We start from the raw sequence: 20,609 nt of genomic DNA on the forward strand, positions 1-20,609 counted from the left end.
TGACCCACAACACCCGAACATTACTTTAAAATATCTTTCCCAAATTAATTTTGCATGTTGAATGTACTTGTGTTGTGAAAAGCCTACACTGAGCTCCGCACTACAATGCATTCCATTGTTTGTGATTTTGTAAGTTCAGCAATATAAGTAATATGTGAATTGGTATTTTCTGGTGTTGATTCAAAATACAGGAAAATTTGACAGAGCACTAAAATGTACTGAAAGCAATTTTTAATTCATATTTAAAACTCTAATCCAGTATCCATAAAAATTACTTTCCATAACTTAGTCAAAATTCCTTTGCTAGTGAGAGCTTTTCAAAAATAAAATTCAAACACTAAGAGTTTACCTTGGATGTGCAATAGCTCCTTTTCTACTTTCACCCTCTATACAGTATGATGCATTCACATATGAATACACATCCTTTATAAGTATGGAGGAGAGTTGGAATAAATTGTTAAATTTTGGATAACTATCAAAATTAAGTTTTATTACAATATCCCCATTTATTGAAATGTATCTTCCATAAAACCAATTTGCTTATTACCAAATTTATATGAAAGGAGGAATAGTGTTACTCTTACAGTATAAGGTAAAAGAAATACCAAATGAAAGCTAAAAAGGAATTTCAAAATATCTAGCACACAGAATTTCTTAAAATAATTCTTAGCTGAAATCTTACTCTCCTTTGTGTTCAATGGCCACAGCTGAGGCAGAAGTCACACTTGAGAGTTTTCATTGTCAGAGTCATAAGAAGTACAATACAGTACATAATCAACTCCTTTCGTGTTATTGGCCAACTCTTAGTGAGGAGAGTAATGAATTGTCTAATTCTCCATATGCACTAATTTAAAAATCTTTTTTTTCTTTTAAGAAAATATACACATTATTTTGACTAAGGTAAAAAAATGTTCCTCACAGCACAAAAATTAATTTCTGATACGTAATTTCCCACTTTATTACTACAGTATTCACAAGACATACGAAAAGTGGAAAAGAAAGTAAAAGGGGATGGAGGGATGTCTGTAAGAATGATCTTATACAGAAGATTTAGTAAACTCCAATAAATATGAACCATTAAGACACCACATGAAATATATTCCAAAGGATGCAACGAAAATAATCTTAAAAAATATTGGAGTGATTCTCTGTAGAGCTGAAATTACCCTGAGCACTTAACTTTGAATGATCAGGTAATTGTCTGGCAGACACAGTAGAAATTTGTGCAGTACTGAGGAATGAGTACAGTACAGTATACCTAACTGTCTTTAGATTTGTTCACTCTAAACAGAGTACATTGGATGTGTAGTTTCCCTCTTGACAAAGTTCAAGGTCAAAACAAATCAAGAAAACAAGGAAAAAGATAAATCCTCAGTTGTTAATCACTAAAAAATGAAAAGTGACCAAGGAACTTTTGCAATTTCATACAGATTTTCTTTAAGATAACCCTGTTACTCAAAGTAACCCCAGGAGATTTACTGGGTATATCAGTGGCTTTAGCAGACTGCAGAATGCTAAGCAGTCTTGGGAGATGTAAAGTACCTCTGACTTATCCTCAAAGGAATACATGAACAACTACAACTAGGATTGTCTCTTTTCTCAGGAAACTTTGACTGTTTATCATTCACTAAAGAACTCAAAAAGAAGATTGCTCCCTACTCCTTCAGCATCAGTACTGTAAATGACAGCCGACACTGGTAATCTTGTAAAATATTGCAGGAGGCAATGTTCGAGATGTGGCGCTTGCAAACATTAGTGACACAGAAGGCTTGGTGACATTCATAACTTTTTCAAGACGTGTAAATCCTGAGGAGACAATTGTCTTGTTGCATCATAACTGAATACAGTATACCGTATTGTTCGGTGATACAAATCTGATTCATTTGTGAATATTCTACGTGTGATCTAATGACACCGAGAGTAACTTTAATCCTGGCTACTTTTAATTTTCTCAGATATACTAGGTAAGTTTGTTTTTGCAACATTTTAACCCAGGGATAGTCACTCTCTAGTGTATTTATAATGTTACACAACATACATTTTGATTAGTAAATGTAGTTTAAAAGCCCCATTGAGAAGTTAGCAAATGTTCATCATTACTAAAATTCTTTTGTGTTAAAAGTTTATTCTCCGGGTCATTTTGTGTGCTTCCTAATACATTACCAGCATGATGAAGTCCATTAAAAGGAACTATTCTGGAATACTGCAGGTCACCCTCTCCAACAGAATTACAACCCTTCTAGAAGTTATAACTGATTTTTCATTACTATAACAACCTCTACTGGTACAGCTTCCTGCTTCTTTGCATGATCATAACCTTGTGAATCTTGGTGTTTTTTAATTCATATTACAGTGACTATAAATAAAGATGATTTTGAATCAATGGTATTCCAAAGACTGTCTTTACGCAAATGAAATCAGAAACAGAGAACACCAGTAAATCTTCAGTGGTCTTTGAAATCATATACTACAGTGACTGTACGAATAAAGATTCAGTACAGTAATTTTGAATCAGAAGTACTGTATTACAAAGAAAGCGCTTTTGCTAATGAGATTAGAAATGGAGGAGACGGGTAAAGGCCACATTCTAAACGTGGATATTGGTAAGATTCTGAACAAAAATTCTCATGTATTTCAGAATAATCATTTCTACTGTCTGGAAAGTACCTTCAACATTTTTTTGAATGAGTATACATATGACTAGAGCTCTCTTTTCTTATTATTTCTTCTTTAAAAAATAATCTATGTACTATATAATGAATTCTATAGTAAACACTATACCTTAGGAAAAATATAGCTTTCTTATGTTTGATATGGAACTTATTCAAGAGATCTTAATACTAAAGCCAAATTTCCCTTCACAGAACAGGAATCAAAATGCAATACTAATTTTTTTTTTAAGCCTTCAATTTTAAGCAAATCAAGTTTCTACTAAGACTGTTGCAAATTTTGGACTTAAAACTAGACAATCTTTAGAAAAATAACACCAATTATCAAGATTAGTTTGACGTAAGACATACTTTTTTATAAGGAGAGATCCAATTACCAAAACTTCCCTACGAACTGCATTTATTTGCTGGCAAGCCATAATAAAAGCCAAATTTAAGAGTAGTAGTAAAGCAATCTAACCTCATTACTGTATTCATAATGAAGGGTGAATGCACGCTAAGTCATCAATATTTGATCTATTCATATGAGGGTAAAATTAAGAGAAGGAAAATGAATGGTCCTGGTTAATAAAATTAGCTTAACTACAGAAAGACTGCATAGGTAATTGCTTTATATGTTATCCATCGAATCCAAACAGGCAATTAGGAGTCTGGTTGGTTAATGTACAGGAGCAAGATAATATTGTACTGTTATTACGAGGTATGGTTTTCTAAAGCACAGTTTCATGAAACATCCCACATGAGCATATTGAAACATTAATAAAAAAAAAAGTTATTTGGTATAGCAATATCTCAATCATCTTGAGAAGACTATAAACTCATTTAACATCCTTTTTTTATAATAAACAATTAATCAAATGAACACAAAGTTAAGAGTTATCTATAAAATTCAAATGAAAATAAACCTGACCACTACCTAAAATCTAACAATTTAAATAGTTATGAGCTGAAGCATTACAATTTTCATTCAAGTTTCCTATTACACAGAGTACTTTGACTGAAGTGGAAAAACCTACCTGTGCAGTCATATATCTTAGTAGAAAATCAAGGAGGAAAGATTTTCCTTTTCTGAATGCTCCAGCTACAGCAAGGACGCACACATATTTGTCAGCAATCTTCGGGTTGAGCAAAACTCCTTCTAAAGCTTCCTCGTCCAATTCGAAGGTATCGGTTTCCTCATTCAGGACGAGGACTGGCACCGGGTGGCCATCCATTCTGCAAAAGAAGTAACGGAAATATTATAGGATTCCACACCGTTGAAATACAGTACTATACGTAACTACTACAAAAATGTACAGTAAAACTTACCATACTACCTCACAAATGCTTATGAATGAAAATCATTTTATTAAATGATAGAAATTAATAAATTAAAAATAAAGAGTTGGAAATGTAACAATAAATAAAATACTTGGTCAAATTACATGCGATACAAAAGAGAGTACTGTACTGTAAGAAAATCTAACAATTTGACACTATAAAATACAAGGTATCTCTAAAATGATAAAATTTGAATTATTTAACCTTTGATGGTAAAAAAGGGACACGAGTGAAAGGCACTAGACATGAAAAAATTATATATTCAAGGATACATCTTTCCTATTAGTCAATCTATTAACACAAACAAGATACAGTATGTGCCAGACAAGAATGAGATAAATATTTATTAATCAGACACGGGAAGGCTTGACCCTGTCACATGACAAGTCACATCTATTGAATGAAAATCTCACCTTGGGACTCCTTATCATCAAATGGTCTGAGCAAATTCTGTCCTTTACAAAAAGGTTCACATAAGAAGAGCTCGTAATATGTCTGGAAGTATGAAAGAGTCAACTTCTAACCTTCTCTTTGCCAACTAAATTGCCTACCAATAAAAGCTCATAGTTTGATGATGTTTATTCTCTCAACAAATATTTTAAAGTGACAAAAAACTTTATACGTATCGGCTACATTGAAAAGTTTAAAAACTCTAGAATTTATCAAGTTTTCAGTACATAAAATATCACATAAGTTTTGTGACTCAGATACTGTATTCTGAAGTAATGAAGGTAAAAGAAAGTGAATGCTTGGTTAGGTTAGGTTAAGAGTGACTTGTCATGCATGAGTGGCTATAAGCCAATGGCAAGTAAAGTAAATTTGCTAAAACTGGTGGCGCGATTCTCAACTCTTCCATGAAGAAGTTTCTAGATTAATTGGTTTTCTCTCTTATAGGCTCAGAAAATATTCATGTTACATTACTTAGTTTATCTTTTATCCTAGATAAGAAATTTTTGTTTATATTATTGGGTTCAGAAATGATTTTAGAACTGAAATATAGTCAAGTAGGTAGGATCGAAGGGTTTGACAAAGTCAAGAATTCAATCTTTTAGTTTTTTCATAGTTTGTAAATGCTATTTATTACTTTTCAACTTTAACTTTTGAATAATCTTTGGGAAATTTTCATATTATTACCAACAACAATGCCCACTTTAAATTTCCATACACAATATTCACAAACTGTATGAATATATATAACCGCTCAGATGACAGAAAATCAGTAATCTCATTTCTAGTATGAAAATATTTTTTCCCAATTCTTCCAACAAAGGCAAAGTTTTACAAAATGCCAAACCAAAAAACAGATCTACTTGTGGTCCCAAAATTGTAAGCAAGACTTACAATGAAGAAAACAAGCAGACAATTCAAGAGGTGTTAATGTTGCAACCCTATTTCTAATGGAAAGAGCTCAGCAATAGTTGAACTCCTAAATTTTTCAATGAAATTAAACTGTTATTTGTAAATGTTAAATTGTCATGACTCATTAAAGATTGCACTGCAATTAAAGCCTTTAAATTGAATTAGAACTAGTTCTTACTAGAAAAAAAAGATTGGTACTTTAAAAACTTAAAACATGATATTTTGATTATAAAATAAATTTTTGAATATACTTACCCGGTGAATATATAATAGCTGACGTCTCCGACGGCTCGACAGAATTCAAAAACTCGCGAGCGATCGCCATGAAGGTAGCGGGTGTGCCCACCAGCGCCGACTATCGGCCAGATACCGCATATACATGTAAACAGCTCCAGTTCTTCTCATCCCGCTGGGTCTCTATCGGGGAGGAAGGGGGGGCCTTTAATTTATATATTCACCGGGTAAGTATATTCAAAAATTTATTTTATAATCAAAATATCATTTTTAAATATTAAACTTAGCCGGTGAATATATAATAGCTGATTCACACCCATGGTGGTGGGTAGAGACCAGTATTAATACAGTTTACGGCGTATATGCTTAGAGTTTTTGACAGTCATATCATAACCAAACCCAAATAAATATAGGTACCTGGTAAGGAAGCTGACTCTAACGATTACTCTGCCTTGTTAGTCCGCTTTCCTCACGAAGCCCAGCCATCCTCTTAGGATGCTGAAAGACTCCCAGGAGCTTAAGTATCTAGGGCGACAACCCATACAACAGAACCTCATCAAAACCCTTAATCTGGGCGCTCTCAAGAAATGACATTTGACCACCCGCCAAATCAAAAAGGATGCGAAAGGCTTCTTAGCCTTCCGTACAACCCAATTAAAAACATTTCAAGAGAAGATTAAAAGGATATTGGAATTAAGGGAATGTAGTGGTAGAACCCTTACCCACTACTGCACTCGCTGTAACGAATGGACCCAATGTGTAGCAGTCCTCATAAAGAGTCTGGACATCTTTTAAGTAAAATGACGCGAATACCGACTTGCTTCTCCAAACGGTCGCGTCCATAATACTTTGCAGAGATCTGTTTTGCTTAAAGGCCACAGAAGTTGCTATAGCTCTTACTTCGTGCGTCTTAACCTTAAGCAAGCAACGATCTTTTTCACTCAAGTGAGAATGAGCCTCTCGAATTAAAAATCTAATAAAATAAAACAAAGCATTCTTTGACAGAGGCAATGAAGGCTTCTTAACTGAGCACCACAAAGCCTTAGATCCTCCTCGTAAGGATTTAGTCCGAGCTAAATAAAACTTCAGAGCTCTAACTGGACACAGCACTCTTTCAAGCTCGTTGCCTACGATCTCTGACAGGCAAGGTATATCAAATGACTTAGGCCAAGGACAAGAAGGCAGTTCATTTTTGGCCAAGAAAACCAAGCTGAAGTGAACATGTGGCTTTATCTGTAGAAAAGCCGATGTTCCTACTGAAGGCATGGATCTCACTGACCCTTTTAGCCGAAGCCAAGCACACTAAGAAAAGCGTCTTGAGGGTGAGATCCTTCAGGGAGGCTGAATGTAATGGCTCAAACCTGTCGGACATTAGGAACCTTAGGACCACGTCTAAGTTCCATCCAGGAGTTGCCATACGACGCTCCTTAGAGGTCTCGAAGGACTTAAGGAGATCTTGGAGATCTTGATTATTGGACAGATCTAAGCCTCTATGTCTGAACACAGACGCCAACATGCTCCTGTACCCTTAATAGTGGGCGCTCAGAGGGAGCGAACATTTCTCAGATGTAGGAGAAAGTCTGCAATTTGGGCTACAGAGGTACTGGAAGAGGAAATGGATGATGACTTGCACCAGTCTCTAAAGACTTCCCACTTCGACTGATAGACCTTGATGGTAGATGCTCTCCTAGCTCTCGCAATCGTTCTGGCTGCCTCCTTCGAAATCCTCTAGCTCTTGAGAGTCTTTCGATAGTCTGAAGGCAGTCAGACGAAGCGCGGGGAGGCTTTGATGAAGACTCCTTACGTGGCTGCCGTAAGAGATCCATCCTTAAAGGTAGACTCCTTGGAACGTCTACCAGCCATTGAAGTACCTCTGTTACTCACTCTCTCGCGGGCCAGAGTGGAGCAACCAATGTCAACCTGGTCCCTTCGTGAGAGGTGAACTTCTGCAGCACCTTGTCTAGGATCTTGAAAGGTGGAAAGGCATAAACGTCCAGGTGAGACCAGTCCAGCAGGAAAGCGTCTATGTGAGCTGCCTCTGGATCTGGAACTGGAAAGCAGTAAGTCGAGAGCCTCTTTGTCAGAGAGAGTAGCAAAAAGATCTATGGTGGGTAGACCCCATGTCATCCATAGCTTCTCGCACACAGTCTTATGCAACGTCCACTCCATGGAGAAGACTTGTCCTCTTCTGCTGAAGCCGTCCGCCAAGACATTCATTTCTGCACAAATCTCGCCAAAGGAGAGATGTTACTGCATTAAAAGGAGTTCCTTCTGATCCGTGGATCAAAGAACCGAGCCTTCCAGACTGTCCAGTGGAGCTCCCTAACCCAAATCCGCTGCATCTGAAAACAACACATGGTTTGGGTTCTTGATCGCAAGAGAAAGACCTTCTCGAAGTCTGATGTTGCTGTCCCACCAAGTCAGACATGTCTAGACTGAGTTGGAGATTGGGAAAGAGATACTCACTAAGCCCTTCTCCTTGTTCCAATGTTTAGGTGAAATAGGAAAGGGCATAGGTTGAGTCTCCCCAGAGAGATAAACTACTCCAGCGATGAAAGAGTTCCCACGAGGTTAGTTCAAACTCTTACAGAGCAACTGTTTTTCTCTTGCAAGTGAGGACTTTTAACAGAGCTTGTTCCATTCTTGCGGGAGACGAAAAGGGTCGAAAAATCAGACACTATATCTCCATTCCCAAAAAAAAAAGAATAGTCTGGGATGGGATACTGTAAGTTACGACTTCTCTACGTTCACTATGAGACCTAGCTCCTTGGTTAGGTCTAATGTCCATTAGAGGCTCTCCAGACAGCGATATAATGACGAACGCCCTGATTAGCCAGTCGTCAAAATAAAGGGAGGCTCTGAATCCTCAAAAAATGTAGAAAGCTTGCTACATTTTGCAATGGCCTTGTAAAAGCAAGAGGAGCAAGGAATGAGGTCGGAGTACAGTGCTCGACAGTGGTACATTACTTTCCCGTCCACAAACCTCAGGTGTAGTTGAAAGTTTGGATGAATCGGGATGTGGAAGTATGCATCCTGAAGGTCGAGAGAGACCATCCAGTCGCCTTCCATTAATGCTGTCAAGACAGCTAGGTAGACTTCATCGTGAAGTTTGTCTTGACAATGAACACATTGAGCGCACTTGCATCTTACGTACTCCTGCAGTGAACGTGGCTGCCAGATCATTGGAGCCATCCCTGATAGTCTTGTTCCTGCAGAGAACGTGGCTGTCAGATCATTGGAGCCATCCCTGATAGCCTTGTTTATGCATGACATAATTGTACAGCAAAACTTCAAACGCTCGAAAAAAAAACTCCTAACAGGAGATGGTCTAGCTCTGAAGCCGACCATAAAATCTTGGAGCGTCTCATGGCCAGGCTCCAGGGAGAGTCTATGAGGCTTGAGAAGTCTATCTGGGCAGAGGCAGGAACTCCCAAGCCGAGAACTTCTCCCGTGTCATACCAGACGCTCGCTCTATAAGCCAGTTTAAAAGGAGGGAAAGCAAAGGCTGTCTCCCCCAAACTCCTCCTGGTGATCAACCAGTCGCCTAGCAAACGTAAAGCTCTCTTAGAAGAGCGAGAGAGCACTAGCTTAGAAAACAACGGCTTCGAAGTAGCTAGGCCTAGTGTAAGCTCTGACGTTTAGGCGAACGAGGAGCAGCAGTTACAAAATGATCCGGACAAAGATCCTTAAAAATCAGCATGATTTATTTAAAGTCCATAGAGGGCTGAGCAGCTTTAGGCTCCTCTCCGTCTGACAGAGTCCCCAAGGGAATATCAGTAGGAGGGGGATCAGCAACTTCCTAATCTGAAGGAACCTCGTCCGACAATTGCCGAGTCTCAAGCAAGGGAGAGACCTGCCGTGGTGGCAATGCTTGACAAGCAGAGTCCACACGCAAAGGAGCATCAGTAGCAGTCAAGGAGGCTACGTCATGTAACTGCTTAAAGGACTGACCAGCAACAACAACAGGTGCGGGAGGACGCTCGACGTCAAGTCGAGACTGCCTTGACTGCCTAGATAGAGCAGTTAAAACAACTCTTGACTGCGGTGCTTGACGTTCAACGTCAAAACAAGGCAACTGTAGCTGGTTGGCGAGCGTCCTGAACGTCAACACGAGACTGCGGCAGCGGCTGAACGTCAACACGAGGCTGCGGCAGCGGCTGAAAGTCAACACGGGACTGCAGCGAGTAAGGATCCAAGTCACGTGACTGACGTGACAAACTACCGACATCACGTTTCATAACGTCAAACGGACGAGTAAATGCTCATTTGGGCGGCTGACGGCCAGAGTCTCGTTTAGTGTAACGGCGACTCGAAAGCGAAGGTTTATCGTGAACCTGCTCAACGTCATACTTCTCCATAAGGGAGGCAAGCTTAGTCTGCATGTCCTGCAGGACAACCCATTTAGGATCAACAGGAGTCGGGACGGGCCGAGACGACGGTAACGTCTGTGTTGGCAAAACATTGCCTTTACCGCGACCCTCGGACCCCGTGTTACGCTTGCGTTTAATAGGCGAATCGTCTTCCGACGACTGCAAAGGGTCAGAGCTGTCCCCATGGCTACAGCCAGGACGCTGGACCTGTCCTGAATGGACTGACTTCCGCTTTAAGGGTCTAGAAACTTTGCTCCAAGATTTCTTTTGCGAGAAGCCTTCGGATGACGAGGAGAAAAACAGCCTCGCTCGTCTTATGGTAGGGGCGATCTTGCTAGACACGCCCGATACCATAGAGGGAACGTTTTTTCGTTGGTTAAAGCCTCTCGTCCCCATAAGTCCTACGACATTACTTCTCCCTGGAGCATGGGAGCCTGAAAGAGGTATCGGACTAGGTGAACGACAAGCACGAACAGACGAACCCTCGGTCGCAACACTAAAAAACACTTTGCGCAATTATCACTTTATCACTACGATTTTCTGTTTTTGCACTTACTTCACTGAAATCGAATTTTTCAATAATTTCACATTAGGCATAAATAAAAACCGATTTCTACCTGAAGCACGCAATTCTCCCCTACATCAAAAGGTTTAATTGCGAAATAAGTCGTATAATGTAAGCACATTAATACAAGCAAAAAAACAGTAAACATATATATCGAATAAAACGGAAATATATAAAGTTAAAAGGATCAGTGACTGGGGAGGAGACTAAACACTAGTTCATTAAAAACTACGTTTTCAATCTCTCACCGTACAGTGCCTTGGGACGAGAATAAAAACTAAAAACGTTTTATCCTTTCTCCCCGTACAGAGACTTGGGACGAGAGCAAAAAAAAAACTGACTCGAGAACAACGTTACTCGCTTGGGACGAGAATAAAGATCGGAACGTTCTCTCTTCCTCTCTCTCTCTCCGTCTCTCTCTCTCTCTCTCTCTCTTGATTTCACACAGAAGAGAAAAGCCCACTTACCCTTCGTCAATAAACAGGTTATTTGACCAAAGGAAAAAACTTAAAGGACTAAGAAATTGAAAATTAACAAGTTCCTTTAAATTAGTATTAAAACATTTCAGTTTGAAAGCAGAATGAACAAAACGTCAAAATCGATTTACTCTTTCTGCAAAGTGAAACCGTGATTCTCTCTTTCTCTATCGTAACGATAGAGCGCAAACTGCGTAGCATAAATAAACCAAACGTTAGTTCATCTTTGAAACAGCACGAAGACTATTCAAAGAAAATCTTTCATAAAATATTTACTAAAAAATATTCATTTAATAACTCTTACAGAGCAAATGATTTAAACTTAACGAAAATAAAAGTTGAATGGGCTCAACGTTGTTTAACTTCGGTTTCCAAGTTAGGACCGCCTACTCTCGGATTAGGGGAGGAATAGGTAAGGCCGCATATAAACAAATCATTAAAATTTATCTTGATGTTTAGTATAAATGGAAAGCTAATCGAAGAGGCCTAATAAAGGCGGGTGAGATATAAAATATATAGAGGAAAATCTATAATTAACAACAACAATTTATAACGTGATAAGATAATTGCTAAAAGCCTAAAACACACTTCCGTACACTAAGGGAAGGGTCGGCCATTTTTACTCTATGGAAAAAAACCAGAGATAAAAGCAAGGGCAAAAACACTTTTACTCTCCTTTCAAAAGCATTTCTTTTGAGGATAGTATTGAATAATCCAACACGGCGAAAGCAATAAAACCAAAACCAAGTACTTCACCAATTCGGTAGAAAACTCGAGGTCATAATAGCGAGTGGAATCGACTTGTCGATGAAACCGACAGAGAAGAACTGGAGCTGTTTACATGTATATGCGGTATCTGGCCGATAGTCGGCGCTGGTGGGCACACCCGCTACCTTCATGGAGATCACTCGCGAGTTTTTGAATTCTGTCGAGCCGTCGGAGACGTAAACTATTATATATTCACCGGCTAAGTTTAATATTTAAAAATCACAACTTCATATCAAGATTAAAAAACATGTGGTAGGTGTAAGTCATCTAAGTCCTCATTCCATCAGCCAGTCAGATACAGTATGTAGAAATTTTACCCAATTTACATAAAATAAGGAACCACTTCTCTGACCAAATGCTTTAATTTTTCAGTTTGTGATGAACATACCACAAGAGCTATTAATAAACGTGCACTATATCCTGTTTGCAAATAAAAAAAAAACAATACCCAGACATCATTAGTATTTAAAACATGATAACCACAGCATTACTACTACTACTAGGAATGTCCACAAACTCTTACATAAGCTAAGATCACCGACTACAATCAGTGGTTAGACATACAAAGTCAAAACCATCACATTACATTTAGTCTTACAACTAGAACAGATTAAGAGGGGCTAGTGTTTAAGATCATGTACTTCAAACTGATGTAATGGAATATTATCATCATTAATGTTACAGTTATTTCCAGTCTTTTGTCTTGTGCACTTTCGAGCTAAACTTCCACTTGGTCAAGTTCTCCATAATTTCTTCACCTGTCTCATGCTAGAGGGATATGAGGAAAGGCAATTTTGGTAAGATTACGTATTAGACATACAAAATGGCGTCTCTGGAATGGATTTGGGGTAGCTCTGTAGGTGTGAAGTTTGATTCATTGGGCTGGTAAATCTCCATCCCTTTAATAAATTCTTCCTGTCATTTCCATATCTATTAATTCTCTGACTAACTGTTCCTCATCCCTTCTCATCACTTGCCCAAACCATCTGAATCTTTGGAACCTCAGTACAGTACTACTATGATTTCAAGCAGCAGACCTTCACATCTACCCATATTATCTGCACTTATTATGTAATCTTCTACTAGTATGTTTTCAAGCAGCTGACAATCACATTTCCCCATAATGTCCTCGCTCATCATGTCATCTACGAGAATATTTTCAAGCAACAGACCATCACATCTCCCCATAGTATCTGTACTCATTATGTGATCTTCTCACCACACACTGACCATTAATCTTATCCCTCTATCACTTCACCTTTTCAAATCCCTTCAACTCTCTCTTACCTTTCTACCTTGACCAGTACAAGTTGATGAAACAGATTTAATTGAGTGGAAGGAAGGCTAACATAATATTATTGGATTTGTATTAATTAAAAAATTGCCATAAAAGATTCACTACATAGTTTTGTGTATGAAAAACTTATAACTTAGTTTTACAGAGCAAGATACTGTAATAAATTATTGTTATACACATTGGTATTGTATTGTTCCAAATTCTTTTTTCTTAGAATTAGATGGTATGGGACAAGTATAAATTTTGAAATGTGGATACTGTATATATAATGATTAGACAATATATATACACATTACTAAGGCAAGTTAGTTACTCTACATTAATAGTGAATAGTCCTTACTGTATTTTAGTGACATCTAAAAATCAAAGACAGCATCTCTCCAGACAAACTGACCTCTAAATAGTTGTCAGGATAACAAGAAAACTTCATTTATATTTCTCCATTTATTATTTGGTGTCAAAATATGTTTAAATCACTTTTGTATGTGACTTCATCACGACCAAATTGGTTGATCAATGGAATTGATCTAATTTATATTTCAAGAATCTTCAAATTTTCATTTTCCTTTTTGGATGACTAATTTGTGTATTGTATACAGTACTGAAATTTTCACCAACTTGGCCTTTATGGTAAAGTGTAATTCAAGCACTCAACCAATGTGGTCCTGATGGAGAGTCGGGTACAAAAGTGATTCTTGCAATGTGTCAATACCAACATAAGTAAATCCAGTTTTTTTGTTATCCTGAAATCCAACTGGAAATCAGTTTGTCCAAAGAGATGCCATCTTCTATTTTTGGATACCACCAAGATATCTTTTATTCATAATAAACAATAAGTAACACACACATATATATCATCATCATCATCTCATCCTACGCCTATTGACGCAAGGGGCCTTGGTTAGATTTCGACAGTCATCTCTATCTTGAGCTTTTAATTCAATACTTCTCCATTCATCATCTCCTATTTCGTGCTTCATAGTCCTCAGCCATGTAGGGCTGGGTCTTTGAACTATTCTAGTGCCTTGTGGAGCCCAGCTGAACGTTTGGTGAACTAATCTCTCTTGGGGAGTATGAAGAGCATGCCCAAACCCTTTCCATCTACTCCTCATCCACATATGGCACTGGCACTCGAGTAATCTCTCTTAAAGTCCCATTTCTAATCCTGTTCTGCCATCCAACTCCCAATATCCTTCTGAGGGTTTGTTCTCAATACTAGATCTATTGGAGATTGTTTCATTGTCATACCATGACTCATGTCCATAGAGTAACACCAATCTCACAAAACTGATACATATTCTGATTTTTATATGCAATTTCAGGCGACTTGATTTCCAAATTTTACGCAACCTAGCCATTGTATGATTTGCATTTTTTCAATCTTTCACTAAAATCTAACTCTAAAGACCCTGTTGAAGATCATAGTTCCTAAATACTTAAATGATTCTACCTCATTAATCCTTTCTCCTTCCAATGATGTTTCGTCTTCAATTGCATACTTGGTTCTCATCATTTCTGTCTTTCTTCTATTTATCTTCCTATTCATATATCTTTCTGAGTAGGGATACCTTAACGTTGTGAAAGGTTTTGTGTATTGCCATGATCAGCAAAGCTGTACTAATCAAGGCTCCCCATACTAGGTTGGCTTGCTGTGAGTGATCAGACAAGTCTCCCACCATCACCAATCTATAGTTGCCAAGCATGGTGAAGAAAACTGGCAAAATTCCAGACATGAATAAGGATATGTCTGAGGCCTTTGTCCTGTAATGGACTACAAATGGCTGCATTTGTTGCTGTTATTCTGTACATACATACATACATACATACATACATATATATATATATATATATATATATATTATATATATATATATATATATATATATATATATATATATATATATATATATAATACACATACATATACCAAGGCACTTCCCCCAATTTTGGGGGGTAGCCAACATCAAACAAATGAAACAAAAAAAGGGGACCTCTCCTCTACATTCCTCCCAGCCTGATAAGGGACTCAATCGAGTTCGGCTGGTACCGCTAGGGTGCCACAGCCCACCCTCCCCCTTTATCCACCACAGATGAAGCTGAATCCCCTTGAATAGATATATATATATATATATATATATATATATATATATATATATATATATATATATTATATGTATATATATATACACACACAAACACACACACGTGTGATTATATAAGTATTTATAGTGCACTCGAGCCATCATAAATTATCTAAATATTTAGAAAGATATGCACACACACATGCATGCTAGCGAACAAACTAATTCAACCCTTCCCACCCCCTTCCCCTCTCCTGACTACAACCTGTTGGAATGAGTGGTTTACGAATGTAGGGGTACCTCCTCTCACCGGGGAATGACTACTCACTTTCACCCCCAAATGTGATAGGAAAGATATATATATATATATATAGAGAGAGAGAGAGAGAGAGAGAGAGAGAGAGAGAGAGAGAGAGAGAGAGAGAGAGAGAGAGAGAGAGAGAGAGAGAGAGAGAGAGAGAGAAAAAATATATATATATATATATATATATATATATATATATATATATATATATATATATATATATATATATATATATATATATATATATATATAATATATATCTTGCTTGGGGGTACACTCAGGCATGCTATTCTGTTTTGAAGTTTTTATAGTTCATAAAAAATATCTAATTTAATGTTATTTTTCTTAAAATATTTTATTTTGATTGTTTAATACTTCTCTTGTAGTTTTTTCATTTGCTTTCTTTAATGGGCTAGTTTTCCCAGTTGGAGCCCTTGGGCTTATGACGTCCTGCTTTTCCAATTAGGGTTGTAGCTTAGCTTGTAATAACAATAATAAAAATATATATACTGTATATATATATATATATATATATATATATATATATATATATATATATATATAAGAAACCAGACACACACTTTATTATATGGGTGATAGAACCATTTCCTATCCCTCGCCTCTGCTACTCATAAATGACTTTTAACTCTAGTTAAAGATTATCTAAAAAACTCAACTGCCTGGGTTATATTTAAGAAGCTCATGATTTGCAAACTTTTTTATGGTAAGCAATGAATTTTGTACTTACTTTGATGTTTTGTAACTAAACAACTAATAAATATAGTAAGACTATGAAAATTGTATTAAAAAACTGAATGAATTTTATATATAGCTATATGAGTACATGACGCATCCTTAGGGGGCTGACATAAATATGTTTGCAAGTATAAGAATAGAATCTCATTTAAATCGAGATAAAATAATAAAATTCTTTTATTGCTATTTCAGCAGTCACTTAGGGATGATCAGCAGTGTAAGGTAAGTATTTTAATATCACAGTAGGAGAAGGATGGATGCCAGCAATGGCAGTAAAAATAAGGGAAAGGAGGGCAATAGATTTTGAGGGTTGCTGAAGACGTAAGAATAATGGATACAGTTGCAAGTAGTAGTAACGTTCTATCATTTCTAACAGTTAAGGTCAGGGACAAGAAGATGGCAAAAGCTGGAGTTCTAAAAGGACAAGTAAGTGTCTTAATGGCTCTTGACAGTTATAAGTTTAAGTGAAGTGTCAAAGACCACCTCATTTGAATTTTGAACCACTCTGCATGACAAAAAAGATTTTGCATTACAAGTGTGCAACAAAGGCCACCTATGCAAACTCCTTTAACACATATGCCAAGTTTAAACAGCCAGCAACAGATGGTACAAGAGGCAAAGGTGGAAGCAGCAGCAAGGTTGGTGAGAAAAACAATCAGCAGTAAGTACTGTCTTGTGAAAATGAGATCCATCCAAAGCCAATGCAATAGCAAGTGAAGAGAACCCCTTAGTATTATTTTCTTGACTAAAGAAGGTCAGCATGGCTTCCCCGAGGGTGAGGGCTATAGTGTTACCAGAAGACCCCAGCTCCTTGAAGGATGGAACAGAAGAGAGAGACATAGAGAAATAACAAGCAGAAGTTTCTGAGAAAGCCTCAACAGAAGGCTTTTGAGTATATTAATGGCATGAATGGTCTCTTCTGAGCAAAAGAAAAACACCGATCCACAAATAAACTACAGCAAGCATCCTATTTAAGCTGAGTAAACACTGATGTTCTAAACAAGATGGATAAAGGATATGGGGGTCCTTGATAAGTAAGGACATAAACAAACTACCAGCCGGGGTAAGTAGATCCAGGCATGAAGTAGATCCAGACATGTATACTGAAGCATAGAATGAAATATCAACACTAGCACTTTTGCACAACAACATTCAAAAGAAAGTACACATTCAGAAGATAAACTTGACAGGAAACCAAAGGTAATGATTACCGACAAGCTGGGAATAACACAGTAAGGTACACCGTTTTAATTAGATGAAGTAGGAAACAATGTAACAATAAACTGTAGGTTATTATAAAATAGCACCATGCAAAAAAAAAAGCAGAACCTATCCAGCTTAGCATGAAAGATAACACAAATTCAAGGCAAATTATCCTAAAAATGAGCAAAGACAATCAATAAGCAGCAAAATTAAATTAAATTCAAATGAATACATAAAAAGCAAAATAGCATTAAAATGATAAAAAATATAAATAAAAAACAATAATGAAAGAAATTTTACATAGAAAAATGACGACACAATCCCAAAGAAGCACAAATGAAGTATTCTGAAAAACTAAAAATTCACAGAAAAGAACAAGGAGAAAAGCTAAGAACCATAATGTGCAGTAGGTCTCCTTACACATGAATGGCACTACACTAGATAGTGCAAAAGGAATTTCACCGAATGGAAGAGACAACAATCATAAATGGTGGCTGTAGTAGACTAATAACTCGGGAAATTACCACAGAAGGAAGCAAAATGGACTGAGAAATATTTTGCAAACAGAAAAGAATATTAAAATTGATGATGAATAAGAGAACCAAGCCCTAGGTCCTGGTACTTTATTTGGCAAACGATTAGTCAAATTCTGAAAAGTATTAATTACAATCTAAAAGCCATTTCTAAAGATCAAAGGAGCAAATAATTAATGCACCATATGGCCAACATTACAATAAAAATAATGCAGAATTCCCACTCCTCAGAGATTCCCTCTGGGGGTACTTCAGCATCCCTGGGTATTGCCTTGTTTCATTTATAAGACAAGACAACAATTAGGTTTTTACTTTGTTGTTAATCAATATGAGTTACAAATAAATACATACTGGGTTAGTGATTTACTATTTTTTTCCAAGTACAGCAAATAATCTACAGATCTTGGAGAAGGTTAATGTGTTAATAATATCAGGCCATCAATTTTCAAATCAAAAGTTAGCAAATTAACAACTGCAAGCACTGGCACAAATCAAGTTCAGAGCTACTGTTTGTCATAAAGCCAAAGGCAACAATCACCACCCAACTTGTATACATAAAAGCACTAAATGACTCACAGCTCTTCAACCTGCATCCTGAAAACCAAGCCAAATGGTTCACTCTCAATGTTATCGTTCCTGAACCTCTTTATTTCTGGAGGAATAAAAGAAAAATACTTAGCTTTTTTTTTTTATAAAATCTGCAATACATAGCAGATGCGTATTCATTAAATTAAAATGGATTTTTTGCAAAAAGAAAAGAATACTATTAATGTATTACAAAAAATATGGCCAAAATTATTGAAAAATAACAAAGTTAAAGATTCTTTCTTCAATTGACAACTGAGGCAGACATACAGTATTCTCCTAGACCATGATAAATATTACCCCTGATCAGCCTATTATCATTAAGAATGTGATTTAACAAACACAGTACAGTAATTTTATACCAAGTACACTTTATTTTCACTTCCGAAAAACCTACTATGAGGAAATTAAATATGAAATAGCCACATCATGAATAAAAATTCAAGTAATTTCTCCCCTACTCAGGGATCAAACCTTTTTCTTTAGTAGTAGTTTTCTGAAAATATATTTTTCTCAAAGTTATTAGAGTACAGTACTTTGCCTTTACAGTACTTGACCTAAGCCTTCTACAATGCAACATGATGGAACATTTTGCCGAGTAATCTTCTTTAAGAAAAATGTACCTATACACATTACAGTATTCCATTCCAAATATTCTACGGTACAGACACTTCGCAAAAAATTGCATGGAAGAATTGACTTTCACAAACTTAAAAGATTTCATTACTTTATTTAGATCACAAATTTATCCTCTTTCTTTGTACCTATAGCATTTCTAAATGTAATACTGTACTAGTGTATACGACCCAACCATTTCCATTATTTCAAATATTTAACAGCTCTGTGACACATCATCTTTTTTTCCATTACCATTACAATGATAGAACAGAGGATGCAATCTTAGAAGCACAAGAGTTTTAAAAGAGGTAGTGGCTGTAAGGATCAGATTTTTAGTTAGGCAGATATGTGAGAAATATTTAATGAAAGGTAAGGAGGTGTATGTTGCATTTATGGCTCTAGAGAAAGCTTACGAGAGAGTTGATATGGAAATGATGCGGAATGTGATAAGGTTACATGGAACTGGTGGAAGGTTGTTGCAAGCAGTGAAGAGTTTATACATAGGCAGTATAGTGTGTGTTAGGATAGGAAATGAAGTGAGTGAATGGTTTCCAGTGAGAGTGGGACTGAGACAGGGATGTGTGATGTTGCCATGGTTGTTCAATTTGTTTGTTGATGGAGTTGTGAGAGAGGATTGAAACAAAGATGAGAGTGATCATTTGTGGGAGGCGAATCAGTTGTTGTTTGTGAATGATACAGTAGTGATTGCAGACTCGGAGAAGAAGCTGGGGCGATTAGTGACAGAGTTTGGGAGGGTGTGTGAGAGAAGGAAGTTGAGAGTTAATGTGGGTAAGAGTAAGGTTATGATATGCACGAGAAGGAGGGTGGTGCTAGGTTGAATGCCATGTTGAATGGAGAGTTCCCTGAGGAAGTAAATCAGTTCAAGTTCTTGGGGTCTGTTGCTGCAAATGGAGGAGTGGAAGCAAATGTACGTCAGAAAGTGAATGAAGGATGTAAAGTTTTGGAGGCAGTGAAAGGAATGGTAAAGAACAGAGGATTAGGAATGAATGTAAAGAGAGTTCTGTATGAGAAAGTGATTGTACCAATTGTGATGTATGGATTGGAGTTGTAGGGAATGAAAATGACAGAGACAGAAATTGAATCAAGATAAAGTGTCTGAGGAGTATGGCTGGTGTATCTTGATTAGATAGGTTAGGAACAAAGTTGTGAGGGTCAGAATAGGTGTAAGAAATGAATTAGCAGCTAGAGTGGATATGAATGTGTTGAGGTGGTTTGGCCATGTAGAGAATGGAAAATGGGCATCCGCTGAAGAAGGTGACAAATGCAAGAGTTGATGGGAGATGTACAAGAGAAAGGCCAAGGTTTGGGTGGATGGATGGAGGGAAGAAAGCTATGGGTGATAGGAGAATAAATGTGAGAGTAAAAGAGCGGGCTACAAATAGGAATGAATGGCAAGCGACTGTGATGTAGTTCCGATAGGCCCTACTGTTTAGGTGACCGCTAAGGTAGC

The 20,609-nt window shown here is 37.1% G+C and overlaps 1 protein-coding gene across 6 annotated transcripts in view; it reads right to left on the reverse strand.

The window, feature by feature from the left end:
* atl (atlastin GTPase) overlaps positions 1–20,609 on the reverse strand; it is a 440,834-nt gene that overhangs the window by 195,272 nt on the left and 224,953 nt on the right. For 3 of the 6 annotated variants that reach the window (XM_068358731.1, XM_068358730.1, XM_068358732.1), the window contains 2 exons: positions 18,512–18,587; positions 3,686–3,884 (listed from right to left, as the gene is read on the reverse strand). In XM_068358731.1, the coding sequence (XP_068214832.1) occupies positions 3,686–3,884; positions 18,512–18,528 (216 nt within the window). In that variant the 5' untranslated portion in view covers positions 18,529–18,587. The remainder of the gene's footprint in view (positions 1–3,685; positions 3,885–18,511; positions 18,588–20,609) is intronic. The other 3 variants (XM_068358734.1, XM_068358733.1, XM_068358736.1) reach the window with 1 other exon arrangement.

Source organism: Palaemon carinicauda, chromosome 35, assembly GCF_036898095.1.
Source record: "Palaemon carinicauda isolate YSFRI2023 chromosome 35, ASM3689809v2, whole genome shotgun sequence".
Taxonomy (NCBI): domain Eukaryota; kingdom Metazoa; phylum Arthropoda; class Malacostraca; order Decapoda; family Palaemonidae; genus Palaemon; species Palaemon carinicauda.